Source organism: Pelophylax lessonae (genome assembly GCF_965119305.1).
Source record: "Pelophylax lessonae genome assembly, chromosome: 4".
Lineage (NCBI taxonomy): Eukaryota > Metazoa > Chordata > Amphibia > Anura > Ranidae > Pelophylax > Pelophylax lessonae.
In genome coordinates this window covers 604,123,996-604,145,841 of record NC_138771.1, presented here as the reverse complement: position 1 = coordinate 604,145,841, position 21,846 = coordinate 604,123,996, and the positions used below count along the sequence as shown (strand labels likewise).

Genomic DNA, 21,846 nt, shown 5'->3' with positions numbered 1-21,846 from the left:
AAACAGACCAGAGAGGATGGTATAAAGTGGCTTAACAACCACTTGAAAGGGGAAGTTGAGATTCTGGGGGGATTTTTCAGCAAGGCTTCAGGAGGTACATAAATTGCCTACATCTATAGTAAGGGCATTATTTAACTTTGGTCAAAGCTGCACAGTTTGTTTTTATCTACAGATACCCCTTATCTGCATAGGCAGTTTTTTTGGTAAAGTTGAAATAACCCTTTAAAGTTAAATAGACAGCAGCTCACAACAGATGATGCACAAAATCAGTCCATGAAAATCCACAGAAACGCCATCAAAAACATAAAACAGGTATCATACTGCTGGAAATTTAGAAGAGTGGCTAGCGATCAAGCAGAGGATGCGGATAGACTGTTGAGCGCATTGGAGCTTACAATTGATTAGGGGTTGTACCTATCTGGTAAGTGGTTTGTAGTGGGGGAATTGTCACACTGGTAAATTTTTCAGCTCTGGGTGGAACAGACTAAATTATCAGAGAAAGAGCTATAATTGTTTTTATTTGCAAAAAAAAAATGGTGGGCATCACTGTGCATTATAGAGAGCAGTCAATATTTATGGGGAAGAAATAACTATGGACTGTTTTTGAAAATTACAGGATATTACTCATAGTTACTAATATCAGACAATCGTTTTTTTTTTTTTTTTTTTGCAATATCTTGGGCTTTGTATTTTGATATATAATTTTGTATAACTGCACTTTTGTGCTCCTATGTTATCCTTACGAAAAAATTAAATCCTGTTTCCAACAGAATTTCCTGGCTCTAGGTTTGCATCCATCTTTGCTATAAACAAGCCGTTCCTGGCCACAGGAGGCCAGCTTTGCATTGAGCTGATTTTCCAGAGCACAGCAAGAGAGCAAAAAGCATTTCTGGAAACAGGATTTTTCTTCAGCTAAAGGCTCCATGTACACGGGACGTTGTTAAAAGTCCCTTTGAATGCTGGAATTTTTAGGACGTTTGAAACGTCCGTTCAGTCGCGTTTGTACCCGCGTTTAGCGGGCGTTTAGCAGCGTTTGCGGGCGTTTGCGTTTAGAAGCGTTCCTAGAGGTCAAAAAAATGATTCCCCTTTAAAATGGAAAAACGCGAACGCTAAACGCGGGTCATCGCGTTTAGACGCGTTCGAACGCGTTTGTGCGTTTGAAACGCCGGGGAACACACGTTCGAACGCAAATAATTGCGTTCTAAAAACAGTCCCTGAACGCAACTGCCTGCAAATGACTGTAAACGACCTGGTGTACATGGACAGATAAGATAAAATGTAGATGGGTTCAGGGGCTTCTGAAAAAAACGCCCAACTGCTCCTAAACGGCCATTTCCAGCGTCCCGTGTACATGGAGCCTAACACTCTATATTGATATTTGTTTTTGGGGTTGGTCAAACAAATCTGAATGTAAATCTTTTAGTGAAGGTGCAATTATACTTTAGGGATTGTGCTGCAATACTCGATTTCACCAACAGGTGGAGCTGCAGACAGCACTCTGCTTGAAGAAACACCAGAGCCGTAGGGCAGTTTGATGTTATGACACCCCAATGAAGGGTTTCACGTTCCTACCTAAAGTCCTACTATGGCACAACAGTCTATTAACTATGAACTAGAGCTGATTAGAACCATGTTATTGAACAAGCTTTATGTATTTTGTTATGTACAACACAGAACACAACAAATCAAAGCCAAAACAGAAAAAGGACTAAAGAACTATAGGGGGAAAAAGGGCAGAAAAATCCTTTTTGAAGGGGTGTCCATCTTTAGACAACCTTACCTAATAACGATTTTGGGGTAACTATAGACTACTTACGATTGTCAAATTCTGGCAAGAGCAGGACAGGATAGGAGCATATATAGTTATTTTTGGACAACATCTTTAGTTGAAGGATAAGACCGAAAAAAAACAGAACGTTCTGTCAACCGAAAAATGAAAATGGCGCATACATTTGTGCCATCATTTTTTTTTTTTTTTAGTTTTTCTAAACAAAATCCAGCATGTTGGGTTAGGCACTTTTTTCAATTGCGGGATAAAAATAGTGTGTCGAGGCGGGCACACTAATGATGTGAAAAACGAAGGACCACTAATTTTCGTTCGATTTTCGACTTGTCTATGGCGTGCTTAAGTCTATCAGGCTGGAATTTTGTGGCCAATATTCTATTGTTTTACCAGGGGAACCTGCAAACTCTATACAGATAGTGTCCCACATGGGATTTTAACCCAGAATCCAGGGCTGCAAGGCAACGCTGCTAACCATAGAAGTTTACATTCACTGTGCATGAGTGAATTGAGACCCCAGTTGTGTATAAGCCCTTATAATCATGAACAAATGTATTGCCTCACACCATTCTGTGTTAGAAATCAGCCTTAAATCCAACTGCACATAGCCTGAACTCACCAAGAACAAAAAGTGGAGGTAGATATACCCATGTTAAGACTGCCCCACCTCTTGGATCTACCAAAATGGCTCTCTCTCATTTTGACCACAATTACAAAGCAATGCATGTGTAATAAGTGAAAATGTTCCTTTTTCTGTGGAGAAACATGAAAGGTACAGAAATTCTCCAATGTGCTAGAAAATCTCTGTGTGCAAATTAAATGGATCCTAATACAAGTACTCATCACCCTTGGCAAGTTGAACACCTTACTTGCAAAGGGTAGAGGTGATAGGAAGATAATGTAGTCTGAAAGTGGAAACCCCACTGTTACCCTCAATAAAAGGACACAGATGTGACACAGAACATCAAAAAAAATCCAAAAATATCTCAGAGCAGCCAAAAGGATAGCAAATAATTACAGCCATGAGTCTACGGAGAAGAACTGAAGATTAACATATGGAGTCAGAGATACCCAAGCTCGCTAAACTAATTATAAATGTCACAGAGTCAACCAATTGGATGGTGGTCACCATCCACTGGGTTTTCTTGAAAATATATAAAACCCCATTGCTGTGTTGGATGCCATTTAACCTAGCAGTATATTTTAGAGTTGGGGGAGGAAATCTGTGCAATCCTTTCATACTGCATAGTGAGAGTCAAACCCAGGACCTAAGTGCTGCCAAGCTAGAGGACTAACCACCAGGCTAGCTTTCCAACTTTTTACTTATAGTTAACAGCAACCCCTGAAAAACAACCCTATACCTTAATCCCCCTCCACCAAATAATTTGGTCTAGTGCACAAAGCAAGGTCCATAAAGACATGGATGAGCGAGTTTGGGGTGGAGGAACTTGACTGGCCTGCACAGAGCCTTGACCTCAACCCGACAGAACACCTTTGGGATGAATCAGAGCAGAGACTGCGAGCCAAGCCTTCTTGTCCAACATCAGTGCCTGGCCCCACAAATACGTTTCTGGAAGAATGGTCAAATATTCCCATAGACACACTCCTAAATCTTGTGGACAGCCTTCCCAGATGAGTTAAAGCTGTTTTAGCTGCAAAGGGTGGGCCAACTCAATATTGAACCCTGCGGACTGGGATGCCATTAAAGTTCATGTGCGTGTAAAGGCAGGTGTCCCAATACTTTTCACAATATAGTGTATATATAAACAGGAAAATATACAGTGTATATACTGTATATATATATATATATATATATATATATATATATATTGCAAGTTGTAGGAGGAGATGTTTATGCAAAAAACTAATGACATATAGGTAAGTCCTCTTAAATTATATAACATATTAATACTGCAGTCCTTATTGATATTTGCATATGCTTTTTTGTAATTAAGGATATCAGTAGAGAATATTCTGCGTTCCATATCGGAGCAAGGTATCTCTGTCCATTTATTAAGCCTCAGTAGATAAAACTAAGAATGGAGCGCAGAGTGGGCATGGGGTTGGGGGTCTAGGTCTCTTATTTACCTCTTGACTCCATACGCCATGTTTATTAAAGAGTCCAGCCTGCAAAGAAGGGACAGGAGAGGGAGTGCAGTGTTAGTCATTGCGCAGGATTACAGGGGTGGGAGGGGCCACAAAGCTGCTCTGGGTAGTTACAAAGAGACAAAAAACAAACAAAAAAAAAAAAATCAGCAGCACAAGTAGACTCAGTATAAAACAAATCTAAACATTCACACACATGCTAACTGATACGTAAGTGCCTTGAGTTAGCATAGAATTTAATACTGTTTATCTGATAGGCAAAGATCACTAAATTCTAAGCTAAAAACCACAACAACAGAAAAGAACCACAAAACTACTATACAAGACTCACAATTCACAACACAAAAATAAAAAATCTAGAAAAAGAAAGCTCCACTAGACAAGCACTTAAGTTGATTGATTAAAAAAAAAAAAGAAAAAGATATGTGTTGCCTATGTCATATTTGTTGGTATGAACATAAAAACAACACCAGTTCTTCCTCATGTTTTACAAATCGGGACCAATGTGCTTAAGAACACAGCTACAGACTAAACTCGCTCGAAAATCTATCTTTTAGGATGGATGAAAAAACAGAAATCGCACAAAAGAAAACATCGAAAATGAGAAGAAGGCATCCAATATTTTTGATTATTGGTGTATCAACTGTTTGGCCAATGCACCCAACGTAATGTTAGTGAAACTATGAGGATATTCTTTTACTGTTCAGATGATTGTAAAAAAGTTAAAGCCTTTCCATCACCAAAAAAAATTGCTATTACCAAAGAAAGCTGCAAGACATTCTGATGGAACAGACCACAGAAGTTGACTGCTGATGTAGCCAGACACAACGATTTAGGGATCAATGATAAGGTGCCACAATACCATGATCTGGACATTTAGATGAGCCCAAACAACAATCTGATCATTTATCAGTTTGCTGGCTGAAATATTGACTATTGCTTGGATAGATATATTACCTGAATGAAGGTTAACACAAAAGTGTGTGAGATAGTTGACTAGAGAATCCAAGCAGAAGGACAAGTCAGGAAAGTCACAAATGATAGAATCTGACCTTGGTGTGATGTCAGCATGAAATAAACAACGGACATGATATTCAAGCTTCCAGACATCTTCACGAACGGTTACCAGTCATGAATAACGAATGGTTAGTTGGCCAAAAGACTGTGGTTCAGAGAGTATAGTAGACATAAGTCAACAGCGAAGGCCAGCTAAGCTTGTTGACTAAATAGTCTAGAAGTAGGATGAAACTGGATAAACAATGGCTTAGGATGCTAAATGCATGTTGTCGAGTCCGTAAAAATGTACAGTAAGATAGATGTCTACCTAAACATTACAGAGGAAAGGCCCCTAAGCAATGATATATAAAGGATAATGGAATGGCAAAAGCCTCTGCTCTTTGATGGTAGAGATTATGGCTACTTTAAGTTGGCATTATGGCATCACTACGGTGCATGAAAAACCACAAAGATTGAGTGGTGGATAGCCCCTGGTGTCGAATAATCCATAGATGAAAAATTGATTGAAGGGAACCTGTTTGGTAGTGGCAAATGAGATTTGGATGTTGACCACCAGTGTAGGATTACTAATGTTTGGGGTGTCAGCAAAGTTATGAGATGAGTGTTACATAGCCAGTAAAGAGGTGTAGTAGAAAGAGACACAGGATGACAGGAGTTGGGAAACAAATTGGAACTGTGATCTAAAGGATTTTCCTCATAACTGATAGGCAGTAATATAAGAGAAGAGACTAATAACGATGAAAGTAGCACAGACTCGGTCTGTTATGTGTTAGTTCTATGGTATGGGGGCATGGAGTGGAAAGGGGTTTATAAAGGAGTAAGGAGAGACTAAGTCAGGGATGAGAATGGGGGTGATAGGTTTATTGTAAGGGTGGCTTACCTGAATCTCTGTGTCTGGTGGTGAAGGGGTCCTGTGTACCTCCGGGCTGTGGTCTGGTAAAGGTGGGTAAGTAGGGCCTGACCTGTTTTCTGGCTGGGGTTGTTGGCAAATTTCACTGTGATTGGTTCACTAGCTCCCAGTGGTTTTTGCCCATTCAACCCCTTGATTGCTTCCTCGGCCTCTATCCTTTTATCAAACCGGATAAAGCCCACTCCTCGCGAGACCCCTGTAAGTGAGATAACCAGGAATGTCATAAGTGTACCTCTGCATAAAGCCATTCTCTTCAACCTCCATTTAAAACCAAGTTTACAGTTTTCGTTTCCATTCTAAAACAGTAAGTAACAGTGTCAGAGGTTTTAACCTTTCCCTACTCTGTCCAAAAAAAGTTTTGGCAAATGTTGGAAAAATGGAAACAGCATCTTTTTTGTTTCAAGAGGCAACTGAGCTGGAAGCAAAAGTAACTTGTATGTAATTAGATAGAGTCTTTCAGCTGTAAAATGTCTGTTATACCTGTGAAGTGCTTTTTAATTCTTTCCATAATTGATGTAAATGTTTAATTTGTGAATAATTTTTAGAGCGCACTAGAACACATACAATTTATACCTGTGACTTGGTCCACCAAGATACGAGAGGTGATGATCCTGCCATACTGTGAGAAAAGCTGCTCCATTTCCTTCTGATTCATAGTTTTTGGAAGGCTGCTCACATAGAGATTGGCATCGCGTATGGAGGCAGAGCTTGGCCGCGCATAGGAAACCTGTGTGAAAAAAGCAAAATAAAGGGCTGTCAACCTTTCCTTTAAGATGTCTCTAAAACCAAACAGTTTTTATTTTGTTCTGGATAAAGTAGGGAGGACTAGAACCCCTTTTATGACTGCCTGTGTCTCACCACTGGGGAGATTCCCCCTCTATCTATCCAAAGACCAAAGGTGAGGAAAATTGACAAAATTTTAAGTTTTTACAAAAACGGAGAAAAGGGTAAGTCTTTCAATGGGGACATCTGTTTCATGGACAACCCTCACTTTGCAGACGTTTCTTTTCACTTCATGTTGTGTCTACAAAACAGGGAATGGAGGGAAATCTCCCCAATGGGACAAAGACACAGAGACAGATCATTAAACCCTACTAGGAGTATAAACATTGTATACATAGACATCTCTCAGTGCAGGACAGAGAACCAGGTCTCACCAGCTCTGATGCCAGGCGGTGGTGTATAAGCTAGTGATCGCCCGATATAGTTTTTTCATTGCCAATACCGATATTTTGGTCATCGCGTATCGGTATCAGCCGATATGGACCAATATTTTCGGACATTTAAAAAATGTTTTTTTTATATATTTTTTTAAATTGACAGGTACTCTTTGTGGAGAGATCTGGGGGTCTAAAAGACCTCCTCTACACTTAAAAGCATTCAAAACGCCAAGTTTGGCTGTTTTGAATGCTGTCATTTTTTTTTTAATCTGGCGCAGAGTACCCGGGAGTGATGTCATGACATCACTTCTGGGTTTTTGCACGGAGACCCGATCAGAGCCGAATGCGGCTTTGATCGGGTCTTCGGCGGTCGTGCAGGCTGGTGGCCCGGGCGTCCCGGTGGGACGGTAGACCCAGGCGAGCTGCGGAAGGCGGCGGCAGGGGGGGCGTCCCCTCCCACTACTTGTAATGTCCCCCCCCACTACTTGTAATGACAGCCGAGCGGCTTCTCAGTCACATCGGTTGTCATGACAAGACAGTTGACCGTCGGCTATGGACGCCGGTACCGGGTTGATGCCTCTAGCTGCAGGCATCACTCCGGTACAAGCACTTTCAGAAATATAGGTAATATCGGTAACCTCAGGAGCCGATAATTGATCGATCCCTAGTATAAGCACCCCATGCCATGTAGTTAACCTTATCTGTTGGCCAAATTCAGCTTTTTTGGATGGTTTAGATACACTGAAAGATGAATATGTCCAGTTACTTAACCTAATGTGTGGTATACCAACTAGATTTTAGCTTTACACAGACAGGGCAATGAAAGATGATAAATGATTATTTGAATTGGGTTACTGTACTGTTAGAATTATGAATTACACCCCAAAAAATTGATTCAGGGCCTCACTTGAGGTTTGATCAGATTTAAAGCTTGCATAATTCAAGCTAATATCTGATCACAAACACATTTAAGAAAATATATGTAAGGTTATCTTTACAGGAGAGGATTTTTGACCATGGGGGCTCATGTCTTATTTGGATAGCCAAGTTAATTGGAATTATGTGTGATCCTTTTGTATCACTTAACCCTTCCTTTTAGATTTTAAGCTCTAACTAGCAGGGCCCTCTGATTCCTCTTGAATTGCATTGTATTGCAACTGTACTGTCTGCCTCCATTTTGTAAAGCGCTGGGAAAACTGTTGTCGCTCTATAAATCCTTCATAATAATAATATAAATAATATTAACAACTATGAAGAATGGTGTCTGTATTGCCCATAATGACCAAATTCTGATCATTCCCATAGCTTTGCAAAAGAGGGGAGGAACATTGCACGGTGTACACAGTTCTACCAGAAGCAGACATACCTTTTATAGTCCATTCACATTAGATGCAGTGGGACTGCATTGGGCGGGTATTCCAGCTCAGCGCCACCGCTGAACAAGGCAAATTGCCTTGTCTCCTATGTGCCTGGTTCACACCACTGCAAAGTGGGCGCTGGGCGCTGAAAAAAAAGTACACAGGCCGTACTTTCTTTCAGCGCAGCTCAATGCGAGGCAATCCACCACCGCGCACCATGCGATGGCAAAGAGAACATTATGAAATGTCAATGTGTGACATTTCAATAAAGTTTGTTCGATTAAAAAAAGGAACAATGCAATGCAACGGGATCAGTGCATAGGCACTGCAATTGTCCAGCCGCATCACATTTCACACCAGCTGCTAAGTTGTAATGCAGTGGCTGGTGTGAATAAACACTGATGCAGACTGCACAGGGGCATTCTGAGACTAATTTTTTACTAGATGTGGGTCAGATGGGTACTGGAATCTTGGCCAATAGTTTAATGAAGGGGTCCAACAATTGGTTTTGCACAGGGTCCCCTTGGCGGCTCTGTTTGTCACTGGCTGACACCTGACCCCTCCCTCCCCCCACCTCCGTGAGAAAGTGCAAAAATTCAAAAAAATTTGAAAAAGGCCAGATATGTCTCCATGTCAGTCACTGTCAGTGTAGCGTGCCCCCTAAAGAGCCACGTGAACTGGGACCCCCACCCTGCACAGCGAGGCACACTGAATTTTCACAGTCACTTCAGAGTCAGAAAACAGTTCAGTACTTTGTTTTTTTTGTTTTAATGGGGGTATTGAACTTGGATGGGGATAGGAGTATTATGGGATGCCCACTTGACTTCAAAGCAAACTTCAGAGACAACTGCTAGCATATACTGTCCTATATAAAGTTCCTTGCCTTCCTCTAGCACTTCACTTGCTTGCAGAATCTCCAGCAGTGCCACTCTGTAAAGGTTTGTAGAAATGGCCCATTACGGGCAGGGACTCATAGCCCCTATACTAGTGACACCACTAACACATTTACTGCACTTCCTCCCGTTGTCACTGGTCCCAGCTCCACCTCTTCAGGCCCTGCCAGCCCTCTTGGCTGCAGCAGCCCCTTTCACTAGCCCTCCTGGCTAACTTCTCTAGCAGATTCCTCCCAGACTGACACTCTACCCACAGTCCTCCCAGACTGCACACTCACCAGCCCACCCAGCTGACTTCTCAGGAGATCTCCTGGGCCTGCTCCTGCTGTCCTTTCACTTGCTCCTGTGCCTCCAGGAACTATATAGTATGAGGAGACATGGTATTTAGGGGGGAGGGTCTGTCATGTTCAATACAATATTGAAAGAGCAAAAGTTGTATGCCAAAACCTGCACCAAAACCCCTCATGGACTTTAAGGACAGACCAAAATTGTAAAAAATGTATTTTATTACATTGTAAAAATATATATAGAAAAACATACAAACATTACATTGCATGATCAAGAACCCCTTGTGGATGTGAAACAGCAGGCTCCAAGAAAGAGACATAAAAAGTCACAAGGACCCAGAAGCCAACAATCCGCCCGTATAACCAACAGCCAGGTAGATCATCTGTCTAATGTGTCAAAACAATGTTTTTACAGCAGCACCGTCCACCATTAAATCCATGCAGCATGGAGTTGATGGTGGACGGTGCTGCTGAAAAAACATTGTTTTTGACACAATAGACAGATGATCTACCTGGCTGTTGGTTATATGTGGGGGGGGGGGGGGGGGGGGTTGTCCTTGTGTCTGCGACTCTGTCTCTTTCTTGGAGCCTGCCGGTTCACATCCACAAGGGGTCCTTGATCATGCAGGTCCAACCGGCAGTAGCTATTTCTTACTCAGCTATGATGTGCAATGTATTTGTTGAACTCTAAAATAACAGTACCCACTGCTGCACCTCTGAAGAAGGACTCCACAGTAATAGTCCAAAACATGTTAGGTGTTCACGCATAAATGTATGGCAGCCAGCCTGATGGTTCACTATGGGTGGCTGCACATTTGCCATACTTCTATGGTGTAATGGGTACCTAGTTGTTATTTTATCTTTTTTCTATACGGATGTATAGAATGTTTGTATGTTTATATATATATATATATATATATAGATATATATTTATATTTACAATCTGATAAAAATTATTTTTTCAATTTTGGTCTGTCCTTAAAGTCCATGAGGAGTTTGGGTGCAGTTTCCTGCACACAACGTTTGCTCTTTCAATACTGTGCCTCCAGGAAGGATTCCTCCGTGTGTTGTAGAGGGTCCCTCCAGAACCCAAGCCCCGGGCCAGGGGGCATCCCCCTCAGATTAGGGGGCACCCTCAAGGGCCACCGACAGCCTGCTCAGCACTCCATCTCCATCTTCCACCCGACTGCCTCTGCTGGCATGACTCATGCACATTTATGAAGTAAACAGGCCCCCGATCCAGCCGCTCTGTTGGGGATTTGTAAAGCTCCTCCTAGACTCCACCCTCTACTTCTAGAAGCTTCTCCAAGGTTCCAGAAAGCAGGGGGAGTTACCAGAGGTGCTGCTTGCTGAGTCATCCAGCCTCCCTGAGTTACTCAGCCCTGACTAAGATTCAACCCAGGCCTGGCTCTCAGCCAAGCCAATATTCCTACACTAACAAACCTATTTAGATCTAGCACACACTAGAGGGTGCTACATCATTATGATATCTGTTCATCTATGGTAATGTTTAGGTTTGTTACAGATAGGTAGACACCTACCACAGGATGAAAGGTGAGAACATACCTGTACTTCTACTAACAACTAGCTGAAATACTGGGATTGACTGTGTTTCTGACCCAATACAGAAGAGGTAAGTATTAGATTTGCTCGTAGAGATATTTAAAAGCTCCACATGCAATACCAAGCTTCTTCGGGAGCCAGAGGTACTCGGTAAAGGCCCCTATGATGGTTCCAGGTTATTGCAGGTAATGCTTGAGTCTTATGAGTCATAAGGACACATCAGCAGGTCTTTTTCTTCTTTGACATCACTGGACAAACATGTGTTTGGAGATACCAGTCCACACTCTGCCCTACCTCATATCTTATTCAGAATATTTTTATATCTTCATTCATGAATTGAATTCATGGTTGGCTGATTAACCCCTTAAAGAAATTTTTGCTGATTTCAAAATTACAATATTAGAACCCCGCAGACCAATACAGAGCTTGCAGCAATGAAGAGGTTAATTGGTTGCTTTCCCCAGAGAGAAAGGATTGTTTGCTGAGCCCCTAGCCACCGTTACCACAGAAAGACTCAGTCGCTCAAGGGAGTCTCCCATGAGCCTTTGCAGCATCAACACTAGGCAGAGCAGATGGAGACAGATCTGATGCAATTGTCTCCATAAACCAAAACTTTAACGGAAGAAAAAAAAAAAAAAACATATATTTGACTTCAGTTTTAATTGTACAGATTTTTCTTAAATTAAATTTATGTATTATTAATGCTCTTTTGGGCAATGTATTCCATCTGCAACTACTGTTATGATTTACTACTGGCTAGAAGAGAAAAGCTAGCATCTGATTGGTTGGTCAACAGGAAAAATCACATTTGTTGCATCTGTTGACCTTTCCTTTAACCCACTCTGATTGTAATGTAAAGGACAGCTTCCACTTTTGAAATGGCAATATATAGATATGCAGCAACATTTTGACTCTGCTCAGGGCTCTTTAACAGTAGGATGGTCATAATCCCATAATTTCTTTAGGCATGTCTTAAGATAGAAAGCTTTTACTGTCAGTTGGCCAGTTTCTGGTCCCATCTCAACCCAAGGATATAAATATTTTTAAAAATTTCAAAGAAAATAATTAATTTCACTATACAATTATGACCAATTTATGGTGACGTGGCTGTAATGGATATGCTTTAAAATGTGAATATTTACAAACATCTGTAAACATTTTCAGGTACAATGCAGGTAAGACCTTCCTCAATTGAGCATCAGAAATGGGGACAAGGACAGGTAAAGGTCTCCTGCCATTCGTGGTGAGATATGTACCCACCTAGGATCAGGTTTAGGTCGGTTACAGATAGGCAGACATCTACCCCAAAATGAAAAGTGAGAAAATACCTGCACTTCCACAAGCAACTAGCCAGAATACCAGGATTTCTCACCCAACACAGAATGTATCAGTCCTGTTTGTAAAGGTATTGTAAAATCGCCACATGCAATAGTAAACCTCTCTGGGAGCCAGTGGTCCCCGCCTTCCTCAATTGAGCATCGCATGTCTTGCTTATTTTGTTTTAATTTGCCTTGGATGATTAGTACATTTTAATCCCCAACCCTATCCCTCTTATAACTTGTATAACTTATGCCTTATACCCCTTTGTTATGGTTAAAAAGTAAGTGTACTTTTATGTAAAACAATCCTAATCGCCCTCCGTCCCATTCTACCTGAAGGCAGGTGCAGTCTACTTTCTCCACTGCAGGTGGCACTCAACCACACCGGCATTGCAGGAGTAGGGGAAGTCAAGAAGAACATGGTTCCTCTATGGTTTCCTGGGTCACTGGGGGAAGCTATTCAACTGGATGCTGCCACCCCATGTGACTCTAGTGGCCACCTATTTTAGACCCCGACTCCCAGACTAGGTGTGCATTTCGCATGTGGGTAGTGTAGAGACAGGTCACTTGTCTGACTGGGACAATAATTGGCAGCAGGGAGAGGTTCCAGATGAGAATGGAAAAGTAAAGGTACACGTCATCCCTCCTGGACACCTCCCCATTTGGGTACAAACCGGGCCAGGCTGCATTCTGCCCCTCAAGTCAAACGCTCTCGACACGAGACCTGCTCTGTTTTTCGTGTTACTATTCTGAGAGTGTTTCCGTCTGGCGCCTTCCCGCCAGGCTTATTGTAACTGCTGAACTTTTATATCAATATAAATCCTGTTCTTTGCAACTAAACTCTGAGTGTATACTGCTGCCGCACCACGCTGCACCTTCCCACATACCTATACCAACTTACCTTTCCTTAGGTCAGCAGACTACTCAGTCGAGGAGCTGCAGTCAGCTTTGGTCCTCTTCTGAGCCAGTGGGCCCTGTGGTACTGCACATCAATGGCCTATTCTTCATAGAATCAATTGGAAAATATCTCTGCTTGTAAGCCTTCATGCTGACTACATTTCCATCAATGCCAATGAAAAATGTCATGTACTAAAGGACCTCATGGGCTCCGAAGCATATGTTGCAGCTCCTGGACTGGGTTGCTTGTTGATGTAAGTTAAAGATGATATAGGTAGAATGGGGATTGGTAAAGAGGCAATAAAGATTTATCTATATATACTGTACAGCTATCCTCACATGTTATAATGAGGTTGATTGAGTGCTTGACATTCTGTGCAGTCTCTCTTAATTATTTTTTTTTATTAGAAGTATGCATACCCCTATGAGATGGGGATGAGGGAAACCTCATAGCAAAAGAATGAAGGAAAAAGACACACCCCCCTGCCACGCCCCCTTAAAGGACAATCATAAAAAACGGACTGGTGTTGTGTTGGGAAGATCGGAGGATCTTCTCCTCTCTCCTAGGCAAGAAACTAGCACAATTTTTAATTTTTTTTGCCTGGAGATGACCTTTAAGGTGGCATGGTTGGTTTGAATCAGTTGATCAGCAAAGCTAGAATATAAAACAGAATCCTTTATTAAAGATCTCAATCTATCACACATTCCCTATACGGCAGGAGGTGCTATCATACAGATGATGTATGATTAAATGAGACCTTTAGCTTGTTTGCAATGGAATTTATGAGTAAATTAACTGCATCATCCAGAGGAACTTGTTTTGTGTTGTTTGCTCTTTACTTGCCTTAAATTGTTTTCAGTTGAATTATATTAAAGGATTTCATTTTAAATTCCGACTGTGCTGATTAAAAGAGATGTATGGGGAGGTTTTTTTTTTTTTTTTTAAGAATCATACTTACCAATGCTGCATCTGTCCCCGGCGCTTCTAACACTGAGAACTGAGTGATCGAACACCGCCGATCGCATGGTTCTCAGTGCTCCCTGAGCAGAGAGCTGGTGACTTCCACTCATTGGAGCGCTGGGCTGTGGAGGGGGTGGGAGTAGCTGGCTTAAGCTCTCAGCGGCTCACTGAGGGGCTGAGCCAGTCCATGCATGTGGGCGGATCCCGACTTTATTGTCGCGATCTTGCCCGAACCTGGACCTGCTCTGTGACCTCAGCCGACAGCGGGCTTCAGGAAACGGGTCACAGGAGTGCAGAGCGAACTGCACTCCTGTGATCCACAAGAGAAATACAGCCAAAGGAGCTTTGGCTGTACTTCTCCTTTAAGGAAAGCATAAAGAGGGTGAGCTGCTTTGGACATTTATTTTGTCACTCGTGCCTGAGTAAAGCTGAACAGAATTACAAGTCCTTTGGCAGACAACACATATATAATTAACAATATTATCATTATTATACAAGATTTCTACTAAATAAAGGGAGATACCATTACAATACAATTTAAAGATAGTTGACTTAGGGGGCTCTGCTTCTAAGAGCTTACAATCTACTAAAGCTGTGTTTTATCCTGCTGGGCTTTCTCTTTAGGTCATCCACTTTGTTGAAATATTTTAAAGGAAAATTCTATATACAGTGCCTTGCGAAAGTATTTGGCCCCCTTGAACTTTGCGACCTTTTGCCACATTTCAGGCTTCAAACATAAAGATATAAAACTGTAATTTTTTGTGAAGAATCAACAACAAGTGGGACACAATCATGAAGTGGAACGAAATTTATTGGATATTTCAAACTTTGTTAACAAATAAAAAACTGCATGCCCAATTTTTCAGTTTTTTATTTGTTAAAAAAGTGTGAAATATCCAATAAATTTCGTTCCACTTCATGATTGTGTCCCACTTGTTGTTGATTCTTCACAAAAAATTACAGTTTTATATCTTTATGTTTGAAGCCCGAAATGTGGCAAAAGGTCGCAAAGTTCAAGGGGGCCAAATACTTTCGCAAAGCACTGTACTTATTGTGTAATGGTTGAGGGATCTATCGAACTCCATTTATTTCTGTATTTATTACCTCTAAAAGTATATTTTATCAAACTGAGACAGTAAAGCGTATCAGCATCAGCAAATATTGCTACTGTTGTAATAGTTGACTATCTCAATCTGCTAAATTACATTTCTGTATTTTAGAGGTGAAAATAATTAATGTTAATGCAAAGAAAAAAACAAGAAGTGCGTCAACTATTACAGACAATCAAGTGTATATGATCGACAATTCATTTTTGTATTTTTGGGGAACCATTTGCATGGCTCCACCCGTTACCCTACACTGGGGAATAAAGGACCTGCTTTTTGTGATGACTTATAAACACCTTCTGTTTTGGGAAGGCATTGCCATACTGCAAGAATTATTTTTCAAATTTTCTGCAGCAATAAGTGTCAGCTAATAGGTGTAGTCATTAAACAACAGCTGCTATCCAAGATGACGGCTCTGCCAGTATAACACACATGTATCAGCTGTAGTCCTTGATGACCCATGTCACTTTCATTAGGAATAAGTGACACTGACAGCACATTAAATCCGTTGCTGTGCCGGGTCACAATGGGTCCAGCCCCTCTTTTCATTATCTCTGATTAGGTTACTTTTTGGCTTTGCGAGACTTTTAACTTTTTCCTGCATTGCACTGATTTGGCCTTTAATGGCAGCAGCTGGCTTCCTGTCCCAACCTATACTACACTCCCCTCCATTGAGATAATCTCCAGGGGCAATACCCCATAATTAGCCCGAGAGTGGACAGATGGCTGAGTGCTTTTGTCTCTTCCCCAATGCCCCTCCTTCCCTTCCCTCCCTATTCACAGCATCCCTCTCCCCAAGGGGGCGACATCTGAATAACAAAGGCAAGACAAAAGAATGTTCTTCCATCTTGGTGGACCTGCTGCCTGAACGATATGCTGTGACCTTAAGAGAGAAGGTATACTGCTTGGAGGGCATCTGTCAGTCTGCCATCAGGGAGGGGGAGGCATATCTTATTTCTTTGTTTCACTGATGGGAGGGGGGGGCGACAATCTGTTCCAGACAATTCTGTATGTATAGAATTGTATAGGAAAAAAATATATTTATCTGTCTTAAGTAACTTTTCTATCTAGCCTTTCTTTTTTAAGACTGTAAGCTCTTCTGGCCAGGTTTTTCATCCCAAATGTTTCCTGCCTTTGTCTGGGCTATACAGTAATGTTATCGTTATAGCACCTTCACATTGAACCATCTTTCTTTCTATCTCCCTACTATGTTTTTCTCTACGTATGTAAATATCTATCTATCTATCTATCTATCTATCTATCTATCTATCTATCTGTCTGTCTGTCTGTCTGTCTGTCGGTCTGTCTGTCTGTCTGTCTGTCTGTCTGTCTGTCTGTCTGTCTGTCTGTCTGTCTGTCTGTCTGTCTGTCTGTCTGTCTGTCTGTCTGTCTATCTATCTATCTATCTATCTATCTATCTATCTATCTATCTATCTATCTATCTATCTATCTATCTATCTATCTATCTATCTATCTATCTATCTATCTATCTATCTCATGTTTATACATCTAATTCATATCTACATTTACCCTAAAAATACACATATCTAAAGTGCTTAGTGCTCCTATCCAAAAATTCATTCATTGTTCAAGTGCAAAATCCACAATTAAAAGTTTCCAGTGAAAAAGTTCTCAGTGTTCATCTAATTGCACAACATCATTCAAATTTGTAGGGTTCCATCACTCCTCCACAATAGTCCCCAACCTCTACATGCACAATTCACTCACAAGATTTAATGACCCATTATTCCAGGGTCTGTATGCGTTCAGTTAATCTAAGGGTTTCACCACTCCTCCACTTATAGGGATCCTCCTCTCTACCTCAAGGGGGTTCCACCACTCCACTTATAGGGATCCTCCTCTCTACCTCAAGGGGGTTCCACCACTCCTCCACTTATAGGGATCCTCCTCTCTACCTCAAGGGGGTTTCACCACTCCACTTATAGGGATCCTCCTCTCTACCTCAAGGGCTCCACCACTCCTCCACTTACAGGGATCCTCCTCTCTACCTCAAGGGGTTTCCACCACTCCACTTTTAGGGATCCTCCTCTCTACCTCAAGGGCTCCACCACTCCTCCACTTATAGGGATCCTCCTCTCTACCTCAAGGGGGTTCCACCACTCCACTTATAGGGATCCTCCTCTCTACCTCAAGGGCTCCACCACTCCTCCACTTATAGGGATCCTCCTCTCTACCTCAAGGGGGTTCCACCACTCCACTTATAGGGATCCTCCTCTCAACCTCAAGGGCTTCACCACTCTTCCACTCAAGGGGGTTCCACCACTCCTCCTTCTTGGAGGTTTCACCACCACTGCTCTTAATATTTCCAGACCAGCTCCCCACTCTTTTACCAATAGCAATTTACTGTAGCACTGTATCTATATTGACTTTTTTCTGATGGTGTCATTTTGTGACTAACTACAGTAGCTTAAATAGGTTACTGAGGTGTAGTGCAGGCTTTTAACTACATAGCATACTTATCTATTTGTATCTACTTAAATCTATCTATCTATCTATCTATCTATCTATCTATCTATCTATCTATCTATCTATCTATCTATCTATCTATCTATCTATCTATCTATCTATCTATCTATCTATCTATCTATCTATCTATCTATCTATCTATCTATCTATCTATCCAAAAACCTAGGGGGGCAAACAAGCAATAGACAAGCAGCAACACATCTCAAAATATTCACATGAACCGGTCTAATTTTTTCCTGAACAGAATCTGTTCCGATTGTATTTTCCCATCTGTGAGCCATGATCCCAGCATGCAGGGAAGGCTCATCTTTACATTTAAACTTATCTGTGGCCATTGGGTCATTCCGTTTGATTTCAGCTGAATTTTCTTAGTGCAGATTGGATCTTTCATATTAAAGCATTAAGAAGAACTTTCTGTATTGCCCCATAATAACCAATGAGAACCCGTTTATATGATGCTAGGGCATGTGCAGGAATACAAAGGACATAACCAGGAGCTATGAGCCAACCCTATGAGCTCTATTCTCATACATGTTTACACACAAAGACCAATACAGAAATATACACCGGAAAGGGTTGGCATGAGTTACATCGCTCGTTCTTCAGTGTCATCCCTCTTGCTCACCTTGATGGTCTTAGTCTGTAGCTTCAGCCCGTTGAGGGTGTTAATGGCCTTATCTGCATCATTGGGATCCACGTAATTTACAAATCCATATCCTAAGCTCTGACCTGTGGGGAGGGAGAAAGAAAGGGAAAGTGTAAGGGGTGTCATGACGGAGAGTCCTGTCACACACAGATAAAGAGATCTCCACAACTGCTAGTACCATTGAAGGGGCAAAGGTCCCCCGACAGACAGCTCTGTGTACACAACAAAGGGGGACCACCTGCCTCTCGATGTAGAAAAAGCAATATGCGTAATCAGTCAAAAGCAATCAAACCCTCTTCACCGAATGAATGGAGAGCCCAGATCCTAAAACAATCCAAAGATTTCCTTGTAAGCAGACTCCACCAAAGATGCTGTTTGCTGCACTTTGCAGGACTTGGCTACAACCAGATTCGGGTGATGCAAAGCTGCTATTTTGATGTAGATGTTGTCTTGTTTACAGTAATCTTACAAGGACATAGGGCCCATTTACACTTTGTATTTCAGTAACGTGTTACATGTGCTGTTGAATTGCGGTGCCATTGATTTTGAAATAGGGCCCATTTACACTACTGTGCTGCGGTAACATGCGTTACATGTGCTGCTGCGTTGCGGTGCCATTCATCTTGAACGCCATCCCATCACACTAATGCAGTGCACCTGCCTTGTTGCATGCTGCATTATACAGCATTACATGGTAGAATGTTGCTTTAGAGAAAATAGCTCATGTCACATTTTGGGTGCATTTGCAGTCCATTAATTTCAATGAGCTGCCTTAATGCAAAGCACGCTAATGCACAATTTAAAGCAGAACTAAAGGTTTTAAACTAACCTCGTCTGTACCAGTCCAGGTCCATCGCTGGCGCTGGCATCTTCTCCCCAGGTGCCAGTCTTCAGGCATCTCCATGATTTAGGCTGGCTACACACTAAGTTCGATCTGTCCTGGCCCTGGCCCTGTCCTGTCGCCACCCTTCCATCTGGCATTCTTCAATTAAAAAAAATCAAAAGAGCCAGACAAAAGATTGTTAACCAAACAGCAGCTGCATCCAATCAGATGTAGCCATTGTGCAGGTATTCTGACAGCCACAGGTGCCAGCTGTCAAAATACAAAAGCCACAGTGGGAGATTTGTTCGTATGCACTACATAGGGTTAATGAAAGAATCTGTTCGATTTTTTATGACTGTGTACGGCCAGCTTTACTCTTTTAGTCTAAATGCTGATGGATACTAATTAATGGGCAACAAAGGGTGGGATTAAATTTATTACATAATTATGTGTTTACCCAGTAAGGAAGCAGAGTATTCCAATCAGTGAATGAGGGGGGTTGGGGGCCTGTGCATGATTTTCAGGCACCACTGGTGGCTTTTCACTCCATGTGATAGGGGTACACAGGAACCCTTTACTGGTTCACTTCATAGGTCTGCACAGATCAATATCTAACCCCTGCAAAGCTAGTCACTCGTGTTATGATAATACAGGCGTATATTTAAATACAACAGCATACAGCCATTCATGTCTAAGCCTGCAATCACATCTGAGCAGAGTATAAGAAAAGCGTTTTTTCAAACGTCTTTACATGTGTATGAAAATCCAGCTCTGTCTCTAACAAATTTGCCACTGTCAATAACCTTTTCCTCTCCAACCTACTTGCTGTTACTTAAACCTGGCTCTAGAAATCCGACACTGCCTCCCAATCTGCCCTCTCCCATGGTGACCTCTATTGGGCTCATGCTTTCTTGATGACTTCTCTGCATGGTTACTCTACTTTCTCTCCTCTGAGACCATCATACTCAGTGACTTAAACATGCCAGTCAATGTTAACACCTCAACCACTTCTCAACTACTCAACCTAACTTCCTCTTTTAACCTAATGCAATGGTCTGAAACCACCACTGACTCCAATTGCAACACCCTCAACCTTGTATTCTCCCACCTCTGTACTCCCTGCAACCTCTCTAACACCCCTTTTTCTCTGTCTGATCACAACCCTATTAGTTTCACACTTTCCCTGTCACCGACCTACTATGCCTCCAACTAGCAAACAGTTACCCATAGACATTTGCGCCACCTCAACCCTTCCCTTCTTCACTCTGCTACTGACAAAATCACACACCTGTCCTGCCTAGACTTGGCCATTTCTGTCTATGACAACTTATTCTCATCCTCCCTAGACACACTCACTCCTCTCTCTATATGCAGAACCAGGCCTTGCCTTCTAACCCTGGCAAACAGACAACACCAGAAGATACACAACTGTGCTCCTGAGCGAGTGTGCCATAAAATTAAATTCCTGCAAGACTTTTTCCTCTACAAATCTGCCCTTCTCAAATATAACTCCTGCCTCTACACTAAAAACAAACCTATGACACCACTCTCATCAAAACCCTCTCATCCAATCTCTAATAAACTCTTTTCTACCCTTAATTCCCTACTTCACAACCCAATACATCTACCCACTTTGCCAATCATTTCAAAAACAAGATTGATACAGTTTGTGGAGAGAACTCCAGTGTCCTGCATACCAGGTCCTACATCCTTTGACCCTGTTACCACTAAGGAAGTTGCCAAACTCCTCTCTCAGGCCCACCTCACCACAAGCCTTTTGGACCCTGTCTCATCACAACTACTAGAGCCCCCTTCCTGCTCCATCCTACATTCTCTAACCCGCATCTTCAATCTCTCCCTCAACACCTTTCTCTCCCCTCTCAAACATGCACTGGTTACCCCCCATAATAAAAAAACCCCCACTGGGCCCCACTCGTTTGAACAACTTAAAGCGTAAGTCCACCCTAACATCAAAATACCTGCATCTACAGACAGCCATGATCTAACACTAATCTATCTAGTCCTGTAAAGAAGAAATCAGTATACATACCTTTTTTGAAGCCGATCTGACCTGGTCTCCAGTGGCAGAAGCTCTGCAGAGGAAACAGCCGACAATGGCTGTGAAATGAATAGGAATTGAGGTCCCCCATAGACTTATTATGGGGCTTCCGTTGTCGGCTGTGTCCTCTGCATCCACCTACACAGTGAAGCCACAGATGACAGCTCAATGTGGGATCAGGTCGGATCGGCTTCAAAAAAGGTATTTCTTCTTTACAGGGATAGATAGGATTTTGTTAGATCGTGGATGTCTTTAGATGCAGGGATTTTAGTGCTAGTGTGAACTTACACTTTAAGACCCAACCCTCTACTCCTGATTGCCTCTAAGCCTTTGAACACCTTGTCAAAAATCATATGAGTTGCTACCTCACGGATAACAACCTTCTCAACCTCCAAAAGTCTGGCTTCTGCCTGCAACATTCCAATAAAACTCACTAATGACCCACTAACTCAACAGTCATTACTCCATACC

At 42.0% G+C, this 21,846-nt stretch overlaps 1 protein-coding gene across 5 annotated transcripts in view; it reads right to left on the bottom strand.

Annotated features, from left to right (window-relative positions):
- The window catches only part of ELAVL3 (ELAV like RNA binding protein 3), an 88,913-nt gene that overhangs the window by 6,812 nt on the left and 60,255 nt on the right, over positions 1-21,846 (bottom strand). For 3 of the 5 annotated variants that reach the window (XM_082254150.1, XM_082254151.1, XM_082254149.1), the window contains exons 3-6: positions 18,473-18,576; positions 6,390-6,543; positions 5,787-6,012; positions 3,872-3,910 (exon numbers count right to left, since the gene is read on the bottom strand). In XM_082254150.1, coding sequence (XP_082110276.1) covers positions 3,872-3,910; positions 5,787-6,012; positions 6,390-6,543; positions 18,473-18,576 — 523 coding nt within the window. The remainder of the gene's footprint in view (positions 1-3,871; positions 3,911-5,786; positions 6,013-6,389; positions 6,544-18,472; positions 18,577-21,846) is intronic. The other 2 variants (XM_082254153.1, XM_082254152.1) reach the window with 1 other exon arrangement.